General features: G+C 47.8%; 1 protein-coding gene across 16 annotated transcripts in view; it reads left to right on the top strand.

Moving 5' to 3' along the window:
- ncoa2 (nuclear receptor coactivator 2) overlaps positions 1 to 17,267 on the top strand; it is a 361,025-nt gene that overhangs the window by 270,156 nt on the left and 73,602 nt on the right. For all 16 annotated transcript variants that reach the window (XM_038809570.1, XM_038809585.1, XM_038809580.1 and 13 more), the window contains 2 exons: positions 6,210 to 6,357; positions 8,226 to 9,501. In XM_038809570.1, coding sequence (XP_038665498.1) covers positions 6,210 to 6,357; positions 8,226 to 9,501 — 1,424 coding nt within the window. The remainder of the gene's footprint in view (positions 1 to 6,209; positions 6,358 to 8,225; positions 9,502 to 17,267) is intronic.

Raw genomic sequence — 17,267 nt, 5'->3', positions numbered from 1 at the left:
TTCAATTATAATTCATAGGCTGGAAAGCACTTTTGCGATGGGAACAGCTATCAATAAATGCAACCTCTTCTCTTTTGAGATTACATTAATTTGCCCAGGTTAGAAATTGAAGCTGCTGTCTTGTATAGTTCATTAGGTAAGCTCAGTGAGCCATTAGGAGAACCAGTAAGCATGCTTTATTTAAATATAATGTACAGGAAAAGTTTAAAGACAATCATTGTGATTGCTAAATAATTGATTTAAATCTTGCATTTTTTTAAAAATTATACCGTAACCTTTCAATTTGGGTGCAGCAGGATTGAGAATGAAGTTGTGAACTTTATAGAGAAAGACTTGGGAAGTCCCATAATTGATCCCTGATTTATGGCAAATTACCTGATCTAAACCAGGGCAGTGTTTTTTTTAAATAATTTAATTTCAAATTGTTCAACAACAAATTTTCTCCCAACAGTTAAAGTAAACAAGGTGTAAAACTAAACAGAAACAGAAAAAGAAATCCCCCCCAATACAAAGTAATAAATTAATAACTAATAACAATACAAGAAAGAAGAAAATAGCAAACACACCGTCGCAAAAACAAACCCCCTTAACAAGCCCCAAACCCACCCGCCCTTACCCGAACCCCCCCCCGGGTTGCTGCTGAGACTGACCACCCTCTAACCCTCCGCCAGGAAGTCGAGAAAAGGCTGCCACCGCTGGAAGAACCCTTGTACCGACCCCCTCAGGGCAAACTTAACCTTTTAAAGCCTGATGAACCCGGCCATGTCATTGATCCAGGCCTCCGGGCTCGGGGGCTTCGCGTCCCTCCACTGTAAGAGAATCCTACGCCGGGCTACTAGAGACGCAAAGGCCAGGGTACCGGCCTCTCTCGCCTCCTGCAATCCCGGCTCCGATGCTATCCCAAAGATCGCGAGCCCCCAGCCCGGCTCCACCCTGGAACCGACCACCTTGGACAAAGTCCCCGCCACCCCCTTCCAAAACCCTTCCAACGCCCTGTCCGTGTCTTCTTCCCCCCCCCCCCCCCCCCCCCCCCCCAAAAAGAACCGGCTCATCCTGGCCCCAGCCATGTGCGCCCTACGCAGCACCTTCAGCTGAATTAAGCTGAGCTGTGCGCAAGAAGAGGACGAGTTCACCTTCCCCAGGGCACCCGCCCACGTCCCATCGTCAATCTCTTCCCCTAGCTCCTCCTCCCACTTCACTTTCAGCTCCTCCACCGAGGCCTCCTCCTCTTCCTGCATCATCTGATAAATTGCCGAGATCCTCCCCTCACGACCCACGCCCCCGAAAGCACCCCATCCCGCACCCCCCGAGGTGGCAGCAGCGGGAACTCCGCCACCTGCCGCTTAACAAACGCCCTAATCTGCATATACCTGAAAGCATTCCCAGGGGGGAGGCCCCACTTCCCCTCCAAAGCCGCAAACTTCCCATCGAGGAAAAGGTCCCCCATCCGCCTGATGCCTGTCCTATGCCAACTCTGAAACCCACCATCCATTCTCCCTGGTGCAAACCTGTGATTGCCCCGTATCGGTGCCCACACTGAGGCCTTCACTCCCCCCCCCCCCCCCCCCCCCCCCCCCCCCGTGCCGCCTCCACTGCCCCAAATTTTGAGGGCCGCCACCACTACCGGACTCGTGGAATATCTTGCCGGGGGGAGTGGAAGCGGGGCCGTCACCAATGCCTCCAAACTCGTACCCACACAGGACGCCACCTCCAACCTCTTCCATGCGGCACCTTCCCCCTCCATCACCCACCTGCGAATCATTGCCACATTAGCATCCCAGTAATACCCACACAGGTTGGGCAACGCCAAACCGCCTGTCTCCCTTCTTCGCCCCAGGAACACCCTCCCCACTCTCGGGGTCTTGCGTGCCCACACAAACCCCAGAACACTCCTACTCACCCCCTTGAAAAAAGCCCTCGGAATCAATATGGGGAGGCACTGGAAAAGAAACAAAAACCTCGGGAGCACCGTCATCCTAACCGACTGGACCCTGCCCGCCAAAGAGAGTGGCAGCTCCTGAACTCCTCCTCCATCTGTTCCACCAGCCCCGAAAAGTTTAGCCTGTGCAGTGCCCCCCAGCTCCTAGCTATCTGGACCCCAAGATATCTAAAGCTCCTCTCCGCCCTCTTCAACGGGCGCTCCCCTATCTCCCTCTCCTGGTCCCCCAGGGGCAGCACAAACAGCTCACTCTTCCCCATATTGAGCTTGTAGCCCGAAAAGTCCCCAAACTCCCCAAGTATCTTCAACACCTCTGGCATCCCCCCCCCCCCCCCCCCCCCCCCCCCCCCCCCCCGCCGGATCCACGATGTACAACAGTAAATCATCTGTGTACAACGACAACCGGTGTTCCTCCACCCCCGTACAATCCCCCTCCAGTTCTTCGAATCCCTCAGCACCATGGCCAAGGGCTCAATCGCTAACGCGAAGAGCAGGGGAGACGAGGGGCACCCCTGCCTCGTCCCCGGGAAAGCCAAAAGTCCTCCAACCTCCTCCCATTCGTCACCACACTCTCCACCGGGGAGCTGTACAGCAACCTGACCCAGCTGATGAATCCCTCACCAAACCCAAACCTCCTCAGCACTTCCCACAGGTAGCTCCACTCCACCCTGTCAAAAGCTTTCTCCACATCCATCGATGCTACTATTTCCACCTCCCCATCCGCCGACGCCATCATCATAACATTAAGAAGCCGCCATACATGACATTCAGCTTCCTCCCTTTCGCAAACCCCATTTGCTCCTCATGGATAACCATCGGTACCACTTCTTCCACCCTTCTGGACAGTACCTTCGCCAACAACTTTGCATCCACGTTGAGGAGCAAAATCGGCCTGTAAGACCCACACTGGAGGGGATCCTTATCCCGCTTCAGGATCAGTGAGATTATTGCTCCTGACATTTTCAGGGGCAGAGCCCCCCCTTCCCTCGCCTCATTCTGGGTCCTCACAAGCAGCGGGCCCAGCAGATCTGAAAACGTCTTGTAAAACTCCGGTGCTTTCCCTGTCTGCATGCTCCCCAGCGCCTCCATCAGCTCCTCCAACTCGATTGGGGCCCCCAGACCCTCCACCCGATCATCCTCTACTCTTGGGAACTCCAGCCTATCCAGAAAGTGGTACATCCCACCTAGGGGGCACCGCTCGGTACAGCCCCTCTTAAAAGGATCTGAACACCCCATTAATGTCCCTGCCACTCCGCACCAATTTCCCTCCTGCATCTGTGACTCCCCCTATCTCTCTCACTGCCTCCCGCTTCCGGAGCTGGTGGGCCAGCATCTAACTTGCCTTCTCCACATACTCATACACAGCCCCCTGCGCCCTCCTCCACTGTGCCTCCGCCTTCCGGGTGGTCGGTATATCAAACTCCGCTTGGAGACTGCGACACTTCCTCAAAAGCCCCTCCTCTGGGACATCCGCATACCTCCTGTCCACCCTTACCATTTCTTCCACCAGCCTCTCCCTCTCAACCCTCTTCCCCTCTCCCTGTGCGCCCGAATGGATATCAGCTCACCTCTAACCACTGCCTTCAGTGTTTCCCAAACCACCCCAACTTGCACATCCCCGTTATCGTTAGCTTCCCGACCAACCCGCCCACATACATCCTCCTCTGCCAGAAGCCCCACATCTAACCTCCACAGCGGGCGCTGATCCTTCCCCTCCCCCAGCTCCAGGTCCACCAAATGCGGAGCATGGGCAGATATGGCTATCGCAGAATACTCTGCCCCCACCACTCTCAGCCCTGCTGAGAACAGAAATGTCAATCCGGGAATAAGCCTTGTGGACATGGGAGAAAAAGGAGAACTCCCTACCTCCCGGTTTCAAAAACCTCCAAGGGTCTACCCCTCCCATCTGATCCATGAACCCCCTCTGCACCGAGGCCGCCGCCGGCCTCTTACCCGTCCTAGACTTCGAACGATCCAGAGCCGGATCCAACACCGTATTAAAGTCCCCTCCCAGGATCAAACCCCCCGTCTCCAGGTCCGGGATCCGGCTCAACATTCGCCGCATGAAGCCCGCATCGTCCCAGTTGGGGGCGTACACATTGACCAGAACCACCCACTTCCCCTGAAGTCTACCACTCACCGTTACGTATCTACCTGCGCTGTCCGCCACCACATTCGCCGCAACAAACGACAAGCTCTTGCCAACTAAGATCGCCACCCCTCGATTCTTCGCATCAAGCCCCGAGTGAAACACCTGCCCCACCCAGCCTCTTCTCAGCCTCACCTGATCTGCCACCTTAAGGTGGGTCTCCTGGAGCACAGCTACGTCCGCTCCCAGCCCCTTCAGGTGTGCCAAGACCCGGGACCGCTTCACCGATCCATTCAGTCCCCTCACGTTCCATGTGACCAGCCGAATCTGGGGGGGGGTCTTCCCCCTCCCTCTGCGCCGGTCAGCCATAGCTCTCCCTCGGCTCACCACGTGCCCAGAGAACCCTGCAGGCCCGTTCCCCACGGTGGCAGAGCCCCCCCCCCCCCGGCCTCCCCCTTCACCAGCCCCCCCCCCCCCCCAGCTGCGTAACCCCTACCATTATACTTCCATAAGTCAGCCGACTCGCGCAGACCCCGGCTGCTCCCGACAGCCCCCCCCCGCGGCCCGGATGCAACACAACCACCATTCCCCCCTCCCGGTGCCGGTCCCGCCCCCTTCTCCTCCAGCGCGGGAAGAAAACCCGCGCTTCCATCCCAAACCCCGCCCCCCCGACCCAACATGCGGGAAAAAGACGGGCACATGACCCAGCGGGACCGCGAACAGCTCCCCAACCCTCCACCATTGAAAAAACTAAGCACACCAATAAATAAATAACAGCCCCAAACAGCGAAAAGGCAACATCAAACACAGCCAATAAAAACAAAAGGATACCAAGGAGGACAGAGCCTCCGGACTATGTACATCATTCCCCAGCCCCCCAATCCTCGGTTCGAGTCCAACGTCTCTGCCTGTACAAAAGCCCAGGCTTCCTCCGGAGAGTCAAAGTAGAGCTGGCGGTCCTTGTAACTGACCCAGAGGCGAGCCGGCTGTAACAGGCCAAACTTCACCCCCTTCCTGTGGAGCACTACCTTCGCCCGATTGAAACCAGCCCTTCCCTTCGCCACCTCCGCGCTGCAGTCCTGATAGATCCTGATCTCTGCATTCTCCCACTTGCTGCTCCTTTCCTTCTTTGCCCATCTCAGCACACACTCACTGTCAACGAACTGGTGAAAACGGACCAGCACTGCCCTAGACGGCTCGTTAGGCCTGGGCTTCCTCAACAGCACTCGGTGGGCCCCCTCCAGCTCCAAGTGTCCTTGGAACGACCCCGCGCCCATTAACGAATTCAGCATCACAACCACGTAGGCCCCCAAATCCCAACCTTCCAGCCCCTCCGGGAGACCCAAAATCCGTAGGTTCTTCCGACTGGAGCGGTTCTCCATCTCCTCCATCCTTGCCAGCCATTTCTTGTGAAGTGCCTCATGCGAATCCACCTTCACTGCCAGGCCCAGGAGTTTGTCCTCGCTCTCCGAGGCCTTTTGCTGTAGCTCTCGGATCTCCGCACCCTGAGCCGTCTGAGTCGCCATGAGCTTGTCCAGCGAGGCCTTAAACGGCTCCAGGATCTCGGCTTTCAGCTCTCTGAAGCAGCGATGGAGCTGCTCCCGCGCCCACTGCTGCCATGCCGCCTGTTCCCCGCCCACCGCCATCTTGTTTTTCCTGCCTCGCACCTTTCTCTGCTCCAAAGCTGATTTTTTGACCGCCCCGCTCCTGGTCCAGTCCATCCACCGGCAGCTGAGCACAGTGGATGCGTTCCCACCAGGGGAAAAGTCCAACCAGCACCACTGCGGGCCCTTAAAAGAGCCTGAAAGTCCAAAAATAGCGGGAACTACCGAACGTGCGGCTTATCTCAGCATCGCCGCAACCAGAAGTCAAACCAAGGCAGTGTTGAGAAGGCAAAAATTTGCCTGAATGTTCCCCAAGTTAGAGAGGAGAAATTTCTGTTTTCATTCTGGTGGCAGCTACTGGAAAGTGTGCTTGTAAAATTGAACTTGCTCTTCGACACATTCAAACAGTGGTCACCTGAGTGAGATATCAAAGGGCTATCATCATCAATGGAATGGTATCCCAATGTAACTCAGCACTTTCGTTAGAAGAGATTTTTCAAAATCGTATATAGTTGATATTTGGAACATTTAAGACCATTTTCTTATTTTTCTTCCTTTCAACTTATCTGAATTGTAGTGTTGAGGCAAGGACAGGCTCTGAGTCCCGTGTATCGGTTTTCCTTATCTGATGGCACCATGGTTGCTGCACAAACCAAGAGCAGGCTTATGCGCACTCCAAATACCAATGAGCCTCAATTTATCATGTCACTGCATGTTGTTCAAAGGTAAGCAAAAAAACCTCCTCCGCGTTGATTTAACTAACTTTGTATATGCCATAAACCATTCAATCAAATTTACGACTTAAATTTGTTTCAAATGTGACAACAGCACAGAAGGATTCGACATGATATCTTTAAGTTTATTATGAACTATGATGTGCCTGATTCTTAATTTTTGGGTTTCACACTAGACACATATTGGTCTCATACCCATATGTAGATGTTGCATTATCAACAATCCAGTGTGTCCCTCCTGCTACTCAATATCTAGTTTAACTGGAGCATGAGATGGCGTAATAGACTCAAACACAAAGACATGCTGAGCCTCAGACTCTGAATCAGAGCAATGGGGCTGATTGCTGCAGGCTCATTGGCAACAGGATGGGCGATGGAAGAGATGACAGGGTGGGGATGCCCATCACCCTCCTGCACCCACACCATACGAGAGAGGTGGAAAGCATGGCAACTCCGCCATCCACCTGCTGGCAGCTAGTTGAGCTACTTGTGTGGCCAATTAAAGTGCCATTTCCATGTTGGAAGGGTTGTTGTCTGGGAAGACTACTGAGTGAAAACTGGTGGTGGAGGGAGACGTAATCCTCCTTTAGGCCATCTGATGGCCCATGATGGGGGCCTCTTGTGGCAATTGCACCGTTGGTGCTACAAGCCCGCATCCAACACTCCATTCGCCAGGCCCAGTTTCTCCCAACTGGCATTGTTTTCTTGGCAGACACCCTGCCACTGAGGCATGTTCTCTATTAAGCTACAGCTTCAGCAATGATCATTAATCGGAGATAGAGTGACAGACTCTGGCTACACCACTGCTTCCACCTGGTGTAGTGAGGTAGATACATCTTACATAATAAGAATTAACAATGTCGTTCTCGGTGAAGTTGGGCAATATCCTATGCTCTGCTGTGGCATTGAAGTCGAGCTGTTCCAAAGCTTGCTAATTCCAACTTTCTGTTGTAACCTTGTTCTGCTCGGTCATTCCATTTGTGTGCGAGAGAAAAAGCATCTTAAGACAGTAAAGGTGAGGTTTGGCCCATCAAGCTGTCAATCACCAAAAGCTCTAAATTCGACTCCGTTATCCCTTTCAACTGTGAGAAAACCATGCAACTCTTTTTTTCAGTGAGCCCAGAAAGACTGGCTCTCAATGCTGTGTAACTAGGGTGATTGGGTCCAGATGCTAAATTTAGCACTATAGAAACATAGTGATTTTTAAAAATCCAGTTGAGGTAGTATAATTCAAAGCAAAGACATTGCATTCTGACTTTATGATGGTTTGAACTTTCAGCAACATAGTATGTCAACTGTGAGTTTTTTTTATCAAAATGTTGTGATGACTATAAATTTTATTCTCTCGCAGATGATGCATTCTAACATAATTGATTTAATTGATGAAAATCTGAAATAGGCTGGTATTAGAACATACAGTGCAGAAGGAGGCCATTCGGCCCATCGGGTCTGCACCGACCCACTTAAGCCCTCACTTCCACCCTATTCCCGTAACCTAATAACCCCTCGTAACCTTTTGGGTCACTAAGGGCAATTTATCATGGCCAATCCACCTAACCTGCACGTCTTTGGACTGTGGGAGGAAACCGGATCACCCGGAGGAAACCCACACAGGCACGGGGAGAACGTGCAGACTCCGCACTGACAGTGACCCAGCAGAGAATCAAACCTGGGATTCTGGTGCTGTGAAGCCACAGTGCTGCCCCTATTTGTTTTGGTCAATCTGTGAAAGTTTGGTAAAAGTACAATTTTGAAAATATGAACCTGTTTTTAAACCTTTTATTTTAAAACACCTTTTAATAGTATGTGTTTCAGATTTTAACTTCCGTTGTATGATTTGTATATTTTTAAAACTGCAGAGAACAAAATGTTTGTGGGATGAATCAGGAAGTAACTGGACAAGGAATGGTGAAACCAATGAATCCAAATTCCAGTAGTCCAGCCATGGCAAGTGTTTCTGCTGCAACAACCAGTCAAGAGATGGCAATGCACAGCAATACAAGCTTTTCTATGAATGGCCTGAAGGAGCAAACAGGCATGGGACAAATGCCAGGAAACAGGTTTGTTACAGGTGGAATAAACCATGTATCAGGCATGCAAACAGCCACTCCTCAGGGTAGTAACTATGCACTCAAAATGAACAGCCCATCAAGAAGTAGCCCTGGCATAACTGCAGGGCAGCAGAATTCGATGCTTTCGCCGAGACACCGTGGAAGTCCCGGTATGGTCGGAAGCCCTCGCATCTCAGCTAATCAGTTTTCTCCGTTAGGAAACTTGCATTCTCCAGTTGGGGTTTGTAGCACCACAGGGAATAGCCATAGCTACTCCAGCAACTCCCTCAATGCACTTCAAGCCCTTAGTGAAGGTCATGGGGTATCACCTGAACTAAAAATGGTGACTTCACAAAGTTCTCCTGGAAGCATCAATTCCCCACTCGTTAAAAAAGGGAGCATGGACTCCAAAGATTCTTTTGGATTGTTTGGTGAGCAGGTTCAACCGGAGAATGCAGCTGGACAGTCGGAAAGTGGGCTTTCTGGAGAGCAGAAAGATTGTCATGAAAGTAATTTAAACCCATTTGGTGGTGGAGAAAGGACTGATGGGCAAGGCAGAGGGCATGATGGCAAAGGTCATACCAAACTCTTACAATTACTGATCACTAAATCTGATCAAATGGAATCTTCCCCCTTGGCAAGTGCCACTGGGGATTCTGTTAAGGACTCCACGGGAAATTCATCAGGACTACTGTCTACTTCAGCAGTGACATCATCCACAACCAACACCTCTTCATCACATGGGCCCTCGCTGAAAGAAAAACACAAAATTTTGCACAGACTTCTGCAGGACAGCACTTCTCCTGTAGACTTGGCAAAGCTGACAGCAGAGGCCACAGGTAAAGATCCCAACCAGGACATGAGCAGTTCCATTCCTGGGTCAGAAATAACTGTTAAACAGGAGCAAATGAGCCCCAAGAAGAAAGAAAATGCACTACTTCGTTACTTACTGGACAAAGATGACACAAGTATGCATAATATTAAGCCTAAACTAGAACGATTGGACAGCAAGTTGGATTCCTGCATGAGCACTAAACCAACTATAAAGTCTGAGAAGGAGATTAACTTTGAGCCATCTGAACAGGTGATTTGATTATTCATTCAGTTGAATAATAAAATGGTTATGTAATTTTTTTAAATCTTTGGTTTCATGTTAGAGGTGCATGGTCCCACTGGTGAAATCTTTGCATGTGGGATTCTTGGATAATTCTTGCGCTAAAATGGGAAGTCCTATTAACTACTAAGATACACTTTATGCAATCCAACATTGAATTCAGAGGATCAGATTAGTTTTGTGTCTGTGACCACTCCTGGGCAGAACAAAGCTTCTCTTTTAGGGGATTCGAGTGAAAAACATTGACCAGTTTGGGAAAAAAATGGTTCATGCTTTGAGTGGGGGAAAAAAAATTTATATCGTTACCTGCTTGGGGAATATTTTGTCAATGCTAGTCAATATTAAGTGATTTGGAGAATCATCTGGTATTTCTTACTGTTTTAAATGTAGGATCTTCAGAAAAAGGATGACTAACATTGCTGCTTTCATTAATGATACTTGTATCGAAAAGCTGCATTTCTAAGTGTGTGGTGTATAATTTTTGAAATGACCATTGTCTCTTCTAATGCTAACCGTATGGTAAAACATTTTATTTACACCACAATATTTTATAGGTTTTTAAAAGATCAGTTCCCACATATGCTCTTTGCAGTAGTTCTTTGTACAGCTCAGATAATTGATGGCACAAATTAATGGGAAAACCATACCAACTGATGCTCTGAGTTACTATGTCCCATGAATTCATTGTGTTTAGTACTGTAGATTAGATGCAGGCTTCAGGCAATGTTTCTCCACTTTATATTCTTCACGTTCACTTGAGGAGACTTCTATTTTCTGTGATTTGGTTCCACAGGCAGTGTTGTACCGTTCTCATTTTACTCCATCCCAACGCCTTCTCGTTCCCACCCCCCCCTGCCGCCAACAAGCAATAAAGACAGACCCATTGCCATACCCATTCCTCGTATGAGCTTAAACCTTGAGCATCTGCATGATTATAAGAGATCAGTGAGGTGAGGGTATTATCAAATTACAGCCAAAGCCTTGCCCAATATTCATACAGAGCTCTCTGGATAGCGGTCAGGAGCATGATTGTTTTGACGTTTTTCCTTTCCCTTCCTGAGTTTTTTTGGGAAATATTCTAATCATAGAATTTGCAGTGCAGAAGGAGGCCATTTGGCCCATCAAGTCCGCACCGACGCTTGGAGCACCCTACACAAGCCCACACCTCCACCCTATCCCTGTAACCCAGTAACCTCACCTAACCTGTTTGGACACCAAGGACAATTTTGCACGGCTAATCCACCTAACTGGCACATCTTTGGACTATGGGATGAAACCGGAGCTCCCGGAAGAAACCCACGCAGCCACGGGAAGAACGTGCAGACTCTGCAGTCAGTGATCCAAGCCGGGAATCGAACCTGGGACCCTGGAGCTGTGAAGCAACAGTATTAACAACTGTGCTACCATGCCACAGGGCGCCGAGGACCCGGATTCGATCGCGGCCCCAGGTCACTGTCCTTGTGAAGTTTGCACATTCTCCCCTTGTTTGTGTGGGTCTCAGCCCAAAACCCAAAGATGTGCCGGGTAGGTGGACTGCCACACTAAATTGCCCTTAATTAGAAAAAAAAATTAAAAGAAAATGTTTTAATTAGGGCGGCATGTGGCATAGTGGATAGCACAGGGCCAGCGGCGCTGAGGACCCGGGTTTGAATCCTGGCCCTGGGTCACTGTCCGTGTGGAGTTTGCACATTCTCCCCGTGTTTGCGTGGGTTTCACCCCCAGAACCCAAAGATGTACAGGCTAGAACATAGAACATAGAACGATACAGCGCAGTACAGGCCCTTCGGCCCTCGATGTTGCACCGACATGGAAAAAAAAAACTAACGCCCATCTAACCTACACTATGCCCTTATCATCCATATGCTTATCCAATAAACTTTTAAATGCCCTCAATGTTGGCGAGTTCACTACTGTTGCAGGTAGGGCATTCCACGGCCTCACCACTCTTTGCGTAAAAAAACCCACCTCTGACCTCTGTCCTATATCTATTACCCCTCAATTTAAGGCTATGTCCCCTCGTGCTAGCCACCCCCATCCGCGGGAGAAGGCTCTCGCTGTCCACCCTATCTAACCCTCTGATCATTTTGTATGCCTCTATTAAGTCACCTCTTAACCTTCTTCTCTCTAACGAAAACAACCTCAAGTCCATCAGCCTTTCCTCATAAGATTTTCCCTCCATACCAGGCAACATCCTGGTAAATCTCCTCTGCACCCGTTCCAAAGCTTCCACGTCCTTCCTATAATGAGGCGACCAGAACTGTACGCAATACTCCAAATGCGGCCGTACTAGAGTTTTGTACAACTGCAACATGACCTCATGGCTCCGGAACTCAATCCCCCTACCAATAAAGGCCAACACACCATAGGCCTTCTTCACAACCCTATCAACCTGGATGGCAACTTTCAGGGATCTATGTACATGGACACCGAGATCCCTCTGCTCATCCACACTACCAAGAATTTTACCATTAGCCAAATATTCCGCATTCCTGTTATTCTTTCCAAAGTGAATCACCTCACACTTCTCCACATTAAACTCCATTTGCCACCTCTCAGCCCAGCTCTGCAGCTTATCTATGTCCCTCTGTAACCTGCAACATCCTTCCGCACTGTCTACAACTCCACCGACTTTAGTGTCGTCTGCAAATTTACTCACCCATCCTTCTGCGCTAGGTGGATTGGCCACGCTAAATTGCCCCTTAATAGGAAAAAAAAATAATTGGGTACTCTAAATTTATTTAATAAAACAAAGCTCATACTTAAAAGACGCCTCACCATATGATCTGCAGCTAAGCCCATCCCTTTGCTCCTGTTAACTATCTTAGCTAGCAGAATCCCATTCATTAGGGCAGCACGGTGGCACAGTGGGTTAGTCCTCCTGCCTCACGGCGCCGAGGTCCCAGGTTCGATCCTGGTTCTGGGTCACTTGTCCGCATGGAGTTTGCATATTCTCCCCGTGTTTGCGTGGGTTTCGCCTCCACAGCCCAAAAGATTTGCAGGCTAGGCGGATTGGCCACTCTAAATTGCCCCTTAATTGGAAAAAATGAATTGGGTACTCTAAATTTATATATTTTTTTAAAAGATCCCCATTCATCAAAATTCTCCAATACCAACCAGCCCCCCCCGCCCAAAACCAGCTTTATTATCTCCAAAGGAGAGAGAGGAAAAAAACGCAAAGCAAAATGAACAATAGTCAACTCGCATCTCTCCAACACCAAGAATAAAGTTCCCCATTAAGAAGAAACTGCAAAACTGCACAATAAACACCCCATCAATACCAGAAATCACCTGTCCATCTCCATAGAAACAAAACCCAGCCAAATCAAAAAAAAAAAAAATTACCCCAGTCCATTTCTCTCCACGAACGTTTTAGTCTTCTCCGGAGTCCCAAAGTATTATGTAGAGCTTTTAACATAATAAAATGTCTAAAATTATTTCACAGGTGTGTTAGGAAACTAACTTTCATGCCGAACCACACGAGATATTGGGACAGATGACTAAAAGCTTGGTCAGAGAAGAAAGTTTTTTGGGGCGTATTAAAGGAAGAAAGAGAGGCAGAGATGTGAAGAATTTTAAGGAGGGAATTCCAGAACTTGAGGCCTTGGCAGATGAAAGCACCATCACCAGTGATGGAATAATTAAAATTGGGATGTTCCAGAAGCCAGATTTAGCAGAATATTCTAGGGCTGGAGGATATTACAGAGCTAGGTATAAAGATTTCATGCAGCATTTTAATACAATGTTTGTATATAAAAAAACAAAATTGTACTCTTTACATGATGATGTATCTATCTACAGCCGCTTATAATTTTCCTATTTAGTATATAGTTATGGACAAGCCAAACACCAAAACCCCTTTCCATCTCAAGTCAGAATCCTGTTGGTGTATGGATCTCATCTAGCCTCTGGTGGCCATCTTCATATGTCAATTGGGTGGTGTGCGTTGCTCGTTCAACAAAGGGTGTTTGCCGAGCACAGCTTAGCTGAGCCCAATCCTTATACATATTTTTCACCAACGTCCGCTGGCTAGCGCTTAGAAGTGGGACATTTGAGGGCAGCACGATAGCGCAGTGGCTAACATTGTTGCCTCATGACGCTGAGGTCCCAGGTATGATCCCGGCTCTGGGTCACTGTCTGTGTGGAGTTTGCACATTCTCCCCTTATTTGCATGGGTTTCATCCGCACAACCCAAAGATATGCAGGGTAGGTGGATTGGCCACGCTAAATTGCCCCTCATTGGAAAAAATGAATTGGGCACTCTGAATTTAATGAAAATGTTTTAAAAGAAGTGGGAAGTTTGGTCACTTTCCCTCTCTTCACTCTCGGTACTACAGTATGAAATAAGCTTTAGATTATGGATATATTCCTAACTCCTTGCTAGACAAAAATCTTTTTCCTTCTAACTTTTGAGAGAACTTTCTTTTTTTTTTCTTTTTTTGTTTTTTTTTAGATTAGCCAATTATTTTTTCTAATTAAGGGGCAATTTAGCGTGGCCAATCCACCTACTCTGCACATTTTTGGGTTGTGGGGGCGAAACCCACGCAGACACGGGGAGAATGTGCAAACTCCACACGGACAGTGACCCAGAGCCGGGATCGAACCTGGGACCTCAGCGCCATGAGGCGGTTGTGCTAACCACAAGGCCACAGTGCTGCCCCTTGAGAGAACTTTCTTAACTCTGCATCCTCATCTGTCTCTTCACTGCCACGTGTCATTGTCCTTCATACTTCCTCCTGTTATCTCTTGTTTTAAATACATTTTAGCCAGTTCCCAGGCTGTGGCAGCAAGCATTTTCCAACCCCCTCTCCAACCCAGCAGGTCTCCTCCCAATGCCCACCTTTATTGCCACTAGTATTCCAGTGCTGCCAAACCCAAGATCACGCTCTCACAGAGCCACACCTCGGATTCCTCCCCTTCCACTCCTCACATATCAAGGGCTGCCTACCTAATGCAGCTGATACCTCCAGTCATATGGCCCTAAGTTCTGGAATTTCCTCCCTGAACCCCTCCACCTCAAACTTTTAACATCCTTCTTAAAACCTCTTTTTTTTAATATAAATTTAGAGTACGCAATTCTTTGTTCTTCAATTAAGGGGCAATTTAGCGTGGCCAATCCACTTATCCTGCGCATCTTTTTGGGTTGTGGGGGTGAGACCCACAGACACGGTGAGAATGTGCAAACTCCACACGGAGAGTGACCCAGGGCCAGGATCGAACCCGGTTCTTCGGCGCCATGAGGCAGTGCTAATCACTGCACCACCGTGCTACCCTAAAACCTCTCTTTTTAACTGAGCCTTCTGACCACCTATCGGAATATCTTGTTCTTTGGCTTAGTGTCAATATTTTGTCTTAATACCCCTATGAAGGTGCTTTGGGATGATTTACCATGTTAAAGACCTCTATCATGTCAGTTGTTGTACTGCACTGTTTATAACCAAAAATTAAAATGTGAAAGCCCACTATTACTCCCAGACCCCTTTCCATTTCCCCCATGCTAATTTTTGTATTCAATTCAATTTAGTCTTTTATCTACAGTAATTCTACTAACCACAATGAAAACAAGGTAAAGCTACAGTGTTAAATCTCCGAGAATCATAGAAAGGATACAGCACAGGAGGCCATTCAGTCCATCGTGTCCATGCCAACCCAAAGACACCAAGGTGCCATTTCTAATCCCATCTTCCTACACATGGGTCATAGCCCTGCCGTTTACAGCACTTACGGTGAAGATCCAGGTACTAGAGTTTAGGGTCTCTGCCTCCACCACCAACTTAGGCAGCGAATTCCAGACACCCACCACCTGCAGAAAAAAGTTTTTCCTCATTCCCCAGCTGACAAATCCCATTCAGAGTTTGTTTTTAAAACCAAAATTTTGTTATAAACAAAACCACACAGATTTGATAGAATTTTCTCTAAAGCCAAGCATTGCAAGTATTTTTTGTTATGATAATATCACATTGCACAAGTGTATACATTAGTCACAGATCAGATTTGGACCTAGCTTTGCTTTTTCACATCACATTTTACAGTGCATGATACTTCTGCTAATAGACTTCTGCATGACAAGCCAGAGATCTGGTACAGCCCACATAATGAGTAGTCTCTACTGCTGATGATGCTGGCCTACATACAGGGAGCTGAAAGCAACCATTAGCTTCATAATATGCTTTGAAATTTAATTTCAAGAATGTTGAGATATGTTCACTGTCTGGCATTGTTTCAATCTAGTTGGAAATGTGTCAGTAGGATATTCCACATTCCATTCACTGCTCTTTGGTATTGTGTCAAACAATTGAAATAAAACATCAAATAGGTCAGTAAGTAATACTGTTCCATTGTGGATAGTATTTTCTTTGTCAGTTTTATGCAGGAGCTACCCTGCAATTAAATGTCTAGAAACTCCAGATTAATTTGTCTTTAATATGGAAACAGTAATTTTTTGATGTAAATTGACTTTTTCTTCAAGATTTCCGGGTTCTTTTCCCATAACTGTGGGTTGTCATCTATTTTGATGGTCTTTGGCTGATTTAGCTTGTAGGGCTGATTTAGCTCGTAGGGCTGATTTAGCTTGTAGGGCTGATTTAGCTCGTAGGGAGTAGATTTTGCCGCTTCCTTTGGTGAGTCCTCCAAGTCCAGTGTGTCTGATATGATCGTTGAACCTGAATCCTGCCTGTACATAACTAGTCACACTGTCCTTAGTACAGCCCCATCCCAGGTTAACCTATTCATATATGGGCAGCACGGTGGTGCAGTGGGTTAGCACTGCAGCCTCACGGCGCCGAGGTCCCAGGTTCAATCCAACTCTGGGCCACTGTCCGTGTGGAGTTTGCACATTCTCCCCGTGTTTGCGTGGGTTTCGCCCCCACAACCCAAAAGATGTGCAGGATAGGTGGATTGGCCACACTAAATTGCCCCTTAATTGGAAAAAATGAATTGGGTACTCAATTTATTTTTTTTAAAAGAAAAAAAAACCTATTCATATCTGGCCTATGTGGCTTAGCTGTATGCTGAGTTTACCAGGCTGCGTTACAAAGCGATCAAGTAGTGAGTCTTGCTGTAGTCCTTTTCTGTGAAGGAAAGGTAAACATAAGATTTTGGGGGGATCTTGTTGATTTTACTAAGCATTGAACATTTTAATTTACTGTGGGGGAGTGTAGCAAATTAATAGGAAGGGTGAGGTTAATTAAAAATGCGAACTGATTGAAGTGAACTCTGCAACAGGAAACTATTTTATAGCATTGGAGAATCTTTCTGCTGATTGTTTATCTTTAAATGCACACATTTGTTCTTCACTGTAACATGAATCACATCAGAAGAGATGGCCATTTTAGGAATAATGAACAATGGGAAAATAAGTAAACTGTAATCTCTGGGAACACATACCAACCTGACCTGGCCCTTTCTCCATCCACAACATCCACTATTTTCCAGTTCATTGAAATTAAATGAAATGAAAATTGCTTATTGTCACAAGTAGGCTTCAAATGAAGTTACTGTGAAAAGCCCCTAGTCACCACATTCCGGCACCTGTTCGGGGAGGCTGGTACAGGAGGCTGGTATTGTTTCCCAGGAAAGGGCTGAACCTCTGTGTACCTGTTGAGCAACTACACTAAATAATTTAATAACTTTCAAAAAAAGGAGTCCTTGATTGGTGCCTTAAACCAGGCAATATGAACATACAAATTACGAGCAGTTGTATGCCCCTCGGCCCCTCAAGCCTTCTCTGCTACTCAATA

Source organism: Scyliorhinus canicula, chromosome 10 (assembly GCF_902713615.1).
Source record: "Scyliorhinus canicula chromosome 10, sScyCan1.1, whole genome shotgun sequence".
Lineage (NCBI taxonomy): Eukaryota > Metazoa > Chordata > Chondrichthyes > Carcharhiniformes > Scyliorhinidae > Scyliorhinus > Scyliorhinus canicula.
Note: the sequence above shows the minus strand (reverse complement) of the source record. Positions and strands in the feature narration are given on the sequence as shown.